Genomic DNA, 9,124 nt, shown 5'->3' with positions numbered 1-9,124 from the left:
TAATTTTACAGGTGCGCAAGTCTTGACTGATAACTATTAGGTGTAAAATATTTGCCGCACAATGTATTTTTAAAAAAATACTGTATGCTTTGGGTAACCAATATTCTCTGCGTATTCCTTGAACCTACTTCTTCAGAATATCAGGCCGAGAAAATGGAAACCTGTAACAAGCAAAACATAAAAATAAATAAGTAAATAGTCGTGACCATGTAGCGCTTGAGGTTATGGCCGACATCAACCAGTTTCCTCCTTTGTTACGTACTAAAATAAATTACCTGTGAAACTGAACTCCACATCCTATTCTCTGGAGCTCTTTACAACCATACTCCATGTAATATTTCACCATTTTATTATTCAAAAATGACGATAACTCATCTAGAAGTGTATTTTCCAATAAGAATCACGAATGACAAATTCGCATTCAGTACGTACATCGTTGCCAACGTAACAAAAAACGAACATCATGATTTTTGCCATTCCAAAGCATAGCTGCTGTGTATCCTGTTTATATATTGAGATCACTGATTGGAACAAACCGATCGGGCCGCCATTTTTGCTAATATCGATAGCTGCATTAAGGTCTGATATATTGTTGTTGGTCTTGTCTTGCTTCAAAAAACCTTCGATCCCACGCGATCGGTCGACATAGCTCTTCGATTAACAAAGAGTATTTATACCGTACTTTACATCTATTTGATGTCCAGCAAGCGAAGGAAACAAACAGTGACGTACGGGAAACAAAAGATAGTGAATGTCAGGGAAGGGATATGTTGTTGGCAAACATAAGTACACGATGGCTTTACTTGTCAGGCTGAATTCACGACTATAATGTGGTCTTTCTTCGCTCGTGATCCTTCGAAGGATTTTCCGTATGAAATTGGAGAACCTGTTTGTGGTCTTGAGGAGAAAAGTGTCTGGAGCTTGCATCAGGCCAAAAGAAAGGTAATCAGAGCCTTACAAAATGTTCTTACGTGTATGAATTTGTTTCTGCAGAAAGTACTAGTATGAATCCGAGGATGAAACACAGTCACTGTACGATACAAACAAGTCCAGTTAGTGGGGTAGGCCGTGGATAGTATGGGCATAACTTCCACGTTCCTTCAGAGAATTTCTTTGCTCACTGTCGGAGGCAAAACTTCACATGCCCTGATGAAGGCCAATGCAATTTGGCTGAAAGCTTGGGTTTATTATTAAATAAATATAGGCCTATAGTGGCTTTAATCCAGTTCATTTATTTCTTTATGTTAAGTATTTTTGTTGTTGGGTACAAGTAGAATTAAATATGAAATTACACATGCTCTTCTTCCCTGCCAGTTTATATCGTTCTTAGGTTAGGTATAAAAAACTTCTATCACCGGGCGAGTTGGCTGTGCGGCTAGGAGCGGGCGGCTGTGAGCTTCCATCTGGGAGTTAGTGTGTTCGAATCCCACTGTTGGCAGCCCTGAATGGTTTTCCGTGGTTTCCCATTTTCACACCAGGCAAATGCTGGGGCTGTACCTTAATTAAGGCCATGGCCGCTTCCTTCCAACTCCTAGGCCTTTCCTATCCCATCGTCCCCATAAGACCTATCTGTGTGGGTGCCACGTAAAGCCACTAGCAAAAAAATGCTTTTATCACTGTACAGTATTTATTTTATTTTAGGAACTTCACACACCACATTAAGGCCGGGCGCACATTGAGAAGCAGTTGGCCACAGAGCAGGGAAGAGCAGAGCAGAACAGCGCGAAGCTTTTGAAACTACGTAGAGGACGTGAGCGCACATTGCCACGCAGGGTCTCGTCGGTTTTTGGAAAGAACACGTTTTCTTTAGACTCTGTGATATTGGGGCATCCAGTATAAAGAGGCTCCTTTTTCTTCAAGCATTCGCGATTTTTCTCATTTTGATAGTCATCTTCACAGTTTCCCTTGTGCTGATGGCAACGCGGTTATTCACCATAAGACAGTCTCAATAAAAACAACCACCTTCGCCAGTTTACAAGACTGAACAATATTTCTATGTTAGCTATGTTGGGCGTACATATGGACTAAGCAAAAAAATCTAAATTCAAGATTATTTTTATATTTTTTACGTCGCACCGACACAGATAGATCTTATGGGAATGATGGAATAGGAAAGGGCTAGGAATGGGAAGGAAGCGACCATGGCCTTAATTAAGGTACAGCCCCCCCCCCCCCCCCCCAGCATTTGCCTGGTGTGAAAATGGGAAACCACGTAAAACCATCTTCAAGCTTGCCGACAGTGGGGTTCGAACCCACAATCTCTCGAATGCAAGCTCATAGCAAGGCGATCCTAACCGCACGACCAACTTGCATGGTAAATTCATTAATAGGATCAGAGTGGGGGAGAGGGAGAAAATGTGTATTTACAAATGTACTGCTAGATTTTCATCTAGTTGACACAAGATACTGAAATCAATCAACATTGACAATCTGTCGTGAATGCGTTTGCATTTATATGTGACAAGACATGATAAATTATTTTCCGTACTTATCTCCTCACATAAATGTGATGATGGATGACGGCGACGGAGTCGGCGATGATGCTCTCCATAATCAGCATTAGATCTTTGTCTTAAATACCCTATGTTGCAAGAACTTGGGTCACAGATTGTTTCATAGATGTTTGAGAATTACATTTTTTTTCCTGTTTGTTTAACGTCGCACTAACACGTCAAAGGTTTTTGGCGCGGAAGAGTGGGAGATTGGGAACGTAGCGGCCGTGCCCTTCATTAAGGTACAGCCCCAGCATTTGCCTAGTGTGAAAATGGGAAACCACGGAAAACCATCTTCAGGACTGCCGACAGTGGGGTTTGATCCCACTATCTCCCGAATTCAAGCTCACAGCTGCGCGACCCTAACCGCACGGCCACTTGCTCGGTGGATTACATTTTAGGGCTTCCTCTAAACTACCTTGTTACCCAGCGTGAATAAAATGATTTATAGCTTAGACTGTAGTGCCTTATTCCCCGAATTTACATACCGATTTTCATTAAATTCTGTTGAGCCATTTTCTCACGATGCGTGTACATACATTCGCACATACTGCATTGCAGTTCACATGATTCACATAGTACCTACAAAACATGGTGAGACCGAACGGCTGTGGTAATTTTCTCCTCCATTTCTTAACTAAATACGTGAGACGTGCGCTGGAAACTGTGTTTCGAAGACTGCACGTGGTAGGCGGAAGTAGGTGCAGAACCGGCCTGCTCTGCTCTGTCCTGCCCTGTCTGTCAACTTGCGATGGTGCAATGATTTGTGTGGATTACAAAAATCTGCTCTGCGCTGCGCTGCTTTAGCTGCTTCGCCTGCGTTCCAATGTGCGCCCGGCCTAGGAGCTGGGAATTTGAAACCACGGCATATAGAAATAATAATTTACATACAACAACACAGCTAGCTGATAACACTTCTTCTTTCCCTTTAAATGTATGGTAGTAATAGTAATATTTGGTAATAGTTATAGGTAAAGAAAGGGAACCTACAAATTAGTTGACAGTAACTATTCAAGAGAGACAAAGGTACTCAAGAATAGCTTTCCTTATACAAGGACTACCTTTGAAGTACAACCTGCTGATCACTTCAGAAGACTAAGGAAGCTTCAAGGAGAAATGAATACCATATAAAGAATTATACATCATATAAACATCTTCATTACAGACTGTTATGCCTATATGCATTCAGTTTCCAAGCCTCTATCAGTTATCTAAATACCTCCACAATCCTCTGTATGCCGTTTAATTCCATAACATACCTCTTATGTTTAAATCATTAAGAACTGTTCATTACCATTGTCGCCTTGATCACTCTCTTCTTCTCTTACTCTCCATGGGCAAGGCCATTATTCCCCTACAAAACTAATTCTCCCCAATTCATCGTACCACTGAAGCTGGTTTACGTGTACAACTTGAGGTCATTCCTAACTTAGCCTTTATCTTGTCATTCTGGGCACTATCTTACCATTGCTCCCACTCCGTTTGTACCGGCCATCATTCTGGGTAATTTCATGTCCGTTATATATTGTTCTTTACAGACCTTCTTCTATATAAACTTCTTCTATATGCCGCATTTGCCTTGTTTTTACTGTTTTTTCAAGCCTTGCGTTTGAAAGGTTCCCTCTCTCCCATATAGTTAAAACTTCACCTGGATTTAACATGAAGAATTTTTAATGCAACAAGTGCTATACGATAAGTTTTTTACTCTCTTCAAACTACAGGATTTTGGAAGAACTTTCTTAAACAGAAAATAGACAAGTTTCTGAACTGTTTTTTTTTAGTGGACAAAATTGTTTTATTGTAGCTATTGCATGTATTTCCTTCTTATGTTTGTTGATTTTTATCTCTAGCCATGCTACAGCTGAAGATGTCGTGCACTTCGGGACAAAACACGTCTCGTGTGTTAATGTAACTTAGTAAACAAATAAATAAATTGTATTTTTGTATTGGGTAGGTAGACTCTCAAAATGCCTTTAAATTCTTCACGATATCACTTCAGTCATGGAAATGCTAATTTTCATATGGTTCATGGTGTGGGTTACTGTAGTCACGCCCTAGATCGTGAACCATGGGCAATGGCTGAGTGGCCTAGTAAATGGTCCTGAGAGTTGGGATACCAGTTGCTATGGAATGAGAGTGGGCATCTCGGACATATTCTGAGTCGTGGCCCTCCTTGTGCTCAGGCGGCTAGGACTATACAATTCACCGGTGGTCCATAACCCGTTAGAGAAGAGATCCTCACTTGGACTATGTAGCATCCTGCTTCATGAATTTACCAAGCTCAGAACATTTTAAACAAGTCTCGGACCTTAACGGAGCCCAGTCCCATATGACAGACGAGGGACTCCTTGGAAACAACTTGGCAAACGAAATGGAATTCGATGGGGAGCTATCAGTATTAATGGGGCTTATGGAAGAAAGAAAGTAGAACTGGCTGAGTCTGCAAAGAGGATGCATCTGGATGTGCTATGAGTAAGTGACATTCGGGTAAGGGGAGATAACGAGGAAGAGATAGGAGATTATAAAGTGTACTTGACGGGTGTTAGAAAGGGAAGGGGAGAATCTGGGATAGGGCTACTTATCAGGAATACCATTGCACGCAACATAGTTTCTGTTAGGCACGTAAATGAGCGAATGATGTGGGTAGATTTGTCAGTTGGAGGAATTAGGACTAGAATTCTGTCAGTGTATTCACTATGTGAGGGTGCAGATGAGGATGAAGTTGTCAAGTTTTATGAAGCATTGAGTGACATCGTGGTCAGGGTCAACAGCAAGGATAGTAGCCTATAGTGGTAATGGGCGATTTCAATGCGAGAGTTGGGAATGGAACTGAAGGATACGAAAGGGTGATTGGTAAATGTGGGGAAGATATGGAAGCTAATGGGAATGGGAAGCGTTTGCTGGACGTCTGTGCTAGTATGGGTTTAGCATTTACGAATACATTCTTCAAGCATAAGGCTATTCACCGCTACACATGGGAGGCTAGGGGTACCAGATCCATAATAGACTATATCTTAACCGACTTCTAATTCAGGAAATCTGTTAGGAATGTACGAGTTTTCCGGGGATTTTTCGATGATACAGACCACTATCTGATCTGTTGTGAACTAAGGATTTTTAGGCCTAGGGCAGAGAAAGTGAAATCTGTCTGCAAACGAATAAGGGTAGAAAATCTCCAGGACGAAGAAATTAGACAGAAGTACATGGATATGATTAGTGAGAAGTTTTGAATAGCAGACAGTAAGCAGCTTCAGGATATAGAAGGTGAATAGGTGGCATACAGGGATGCTGTAGTAGAAACAGCAAGGGAATGCCTAGGAACAACTGTGTGGAAAGATGGGAAAAGGCAAACATCTTGGTGGAATGATGAAGTGAGAGCAGCTTGTAAACGTAAAAAGAAGGCTTATCAGAAATGGCTCCAAACAAGGGCCGAGGCAGACAGTGATTTGTACATAAATGAAAGAAACAGAGCGAAACAAATAGTTGTTGAATCCAAAAAGAAGTCGTGGGAAGATTTTGGTAATAACCTGGAAAGGCTAGGTCTAGCAGCAGGGAAACCTTTCTGGACAGTAATAAAGAATTTTAGGAAGGGAGGGAAAAAGGAAACGAACAGTGTTTTGAGTAATTCAGGTGAACTCATAATAGATCCCAGGGAATCATTTTAGAGGTGGAGGGAATATTTTGAATATCTTCTCAATGTAAAAGGAAATCATCCTGGTGGTGTTGCGAACACCCAAGCTCTTGAGGAGGAGGAAAATGATGTTGGTGAAATTACGCTTGAGGAAGTAGAAAGGATGGTAAATAAACTCCATTGTCATAAAGCAGCAGGAATAGATGAAATTAGACCTGAAATGGTGAAGTATAGTGGGAAGGCAGGGTTGAAATGTCTTCATAGAGTAGTAAGATTAGCATGAAGTGTTGGTAAGGTACCTTCAGATTGGACAAGACCAGTAATTGCACCTATCTATAAGCAAGGGAACAGGAAGGATTGCAACGACTATCGAGGTATCTCATTGATTAGTATACCAGCCAAAGTATTCACTGGCATCTTGGAAGGGAGGGTGTGATCAGTTGTTGAGAGGAAGTTGGATGAAAACCAATGTGGTTTCAGATCACAGAGAAGCTGTCAGGATCAGATTTTCAGTATGCACCAGATAATTACGTCATTCTTGCGAAGTAAAGAGACAGACGTCGTGCCTTCTATGAAGCTGTAGAAGACTTGCACAAACCATGGTTTAGAAGAATACCTCTACCCTTTCTGCAAAGTAAAGAGTCAAGCACCGTGCCTACTTAGTACCCGCTGCTCACAAGGTCATGGTAACTTGTGTAAAATTAGATGCCGGACTTCTTCCTGTATACATCTATGTGCTCTTAACTTAATAGCACCTACTGTATCTTTTACTTGTAAGAAGTGACTAAAATCTGCACCGGCTATGTGGTATGTGTAATATGTGTTTCTATAGTTTCTGATTTTCACACTTAGCCAATCGTAGAAGTCGTACGTTACCTCTATTCATATTTTGCAAATTATCGCTTACCGAGCGAGTAGGCTACGTGGTGTGTGTAATATGTGTTTCCGTGGTTTTTTATTTTCGCACGTAGCAAATTATAGAAGTTGTATGTTACCTGTCTTCATATTTTGTAAATTGGGGATTACCGCGCGAGTTGGCTACGCGGTATATTAATATGTGTTTCCGTAGTTTTCTGATATTCACACTTTCAAATCCTTAGAAGTAACATTTACTCTGCTCCCCTAGGGCTGAAGTGTCCCCTACAAGAGTTGGTCAAGAAGGTTAGATACACAGCAGCTTAGCACACATGTCTAGACACAGCTAAAGACCCCGTGATTTCGCCAATGCAGACACAACAACAGCACAGGTTGCTCGGTTCCTACCTAAGGGATGGGTGCCCCTGGAGGAGCTTTACTCTGCTCGACCCCCAACCACCCTGAAATAAAGTGTCCTACAAGAGTTGGCCAAGGGAGGTTACATAGACAATAACTTGCCCTTCCTGACATCAACCTCATCAGGGGAGTTAATAAGATGAAATGAATGACATAATATATGATAGTAGGGAGAGGGTGTAAACCTGTGCCGGCACATAGCCTACCCCAGTTGAATAGCACCAAGGGGTCTGCTCACAACTTATCGTCGCCATCCGACGGATGTATCATCTTCAACAGCGTCGTATGCCCTCTCTCTATATGAGCACTGCGGAGAGGTTTGAAATTTAATGCAGGCTTTTGACTCACAATCTAGTTATTAGATATTGTCAATCAATCAGTCAGTACTGATCTGCATTTAGGGCAGTCGCCCAGGTGGCAGATTCCCTATGTGTTGTTTTCCTAGCCTTCTCCTAAATGATTTCGAAGAAATTGGAAATTTGTTGAACATCTCCCTTGGTAAGTTATTCCAATCCCTAACTCCCCTTCCTATAAATGAATATTTGCCCCAGTTTATCCTCTTGAATTCCAACTTTATCTTCATATTGTGATCTTTCCTACTTTTAAAGACGCCACTCAAACTTATTCGTCTACTAATGCCATTCCACGCCATTTCTCCGCTGACAGCTCGGAACATACCACTCAGTCGAGCAGCTCGTCTCCTTTCTCCCAGTTCTTCCCAGCTCAAACTTTGCAACATTTTTGTAACACTACTCTTTTGTCAGAAATCACCCAGAACAAATCGAGCTGCTTTTCTTTGGATTTTTTCCAGTTCTTGAATCAGGTAATCCTGGTGAGGCTCCCATACATTGGAACCATACTCTAGTTGGGGTCTTACCAGAGACTTATATGCCCTCTCCTTTACATCCTTACTACAACCCCTAAATACCCTCATAACCATGTTCAGAGATCTGTACCCTTTATTTACAATCCCATTCGTGTGATTACCCCAATGAAGATCTTTCCTTATATTAACACCTAAATACTTACAGTGATCCTCAAAAGGAACTTTCACCCCATCAATGCAGTAATTCAAACTGAGAGGTCTTTTCTTATTTGTGAAATTCACAACCTGACTTTTAACCCCGTTTTTTTTTTTTTTGTTTGTTTTGTTTTGCTAGGGGCTTTACGTCGCTCCGACACAGATAGGTCTTATGGCGATGATGGGATAGGAAAGGCCTAGGAATTGGAAGGAAGCGGCTGTGGTCTTAATTAAGGTACAGCCCCAGCATTTGCCTGGTGTGAAAATGGGAAATCACGGAAGACCATTTTCAGGGCTGCCGATAGTGGGATTCGAACCTACTATCTCACGGATGCAAGCTCTACGCGTACGGCCAACTCGCCCGGTTAACCGCGTTTATCAACATACCATTGCCTGCTGTCCATCTCACAACATTTTCGAGGTCACGTTGCATTTGCTCACAATCTTGTAACTTATTTATTACTCTATAGAGAATAACATCATCCGCAAAAAGCCTTACCTCTGATTCCACTCCTTTACTCATATCATTTATATATATATATATATATATATATATATATATATATATATAAGAAAACATAAAGGTCCAATAATACTGCCTTGAGGAATTCCCCTCTTAATTATTACAGCGTCAGATAAAGCTTCACCTGCTCTAATTCTCTGAGTTCTATTTTCTAGAAGTATAGCAACCCATTCAGTCACTCTTTT

At 41.4% G+C, this 9,124-nt stretch overlaps 1 protein-coding gene across 1 annotated transcript in view; it reads left to right on the top strand.

Annotated features, from left to right (window-relative positions):
- Positions 1-707: 707 nt before the first annotated feature.
- Positions 708-9,124, top strand: part of yata (N-terminal kinase-like protein yata) — an 882,319-nt gene continuing 873,902 nt past the window's right edge. The window contains exon 1 of the mRNA XM_067140315.2: positions 708-942. Within this exon, the coding sequence (XP_066996416.2) occupies positions 829-942 (114 nt within the window). The 5' untranslated portion in view covers positions 708-828. The remainder of the gene's footprint in view (positions 943-9,124) is intronic.

This window comes from Anabrus simplex, chromosome 2 (assembly GCF_040414725.1).
Source record: "Anabrus simplex isolate iqAnaSimp1 chromosome 2, ASM4041472v1, whole genome shotgun sequence".
NCBI classification, from domain to species: domain Eukaryota; kingdom Metazoa; phylum Arthropoda; class Insecta; order Orthoptera; family Tettigoniidae; genus Anabrus; species Anabrus simplex.
This window is presented reverse-complemented; position numbering and strand designations above follow the sequence as displayed.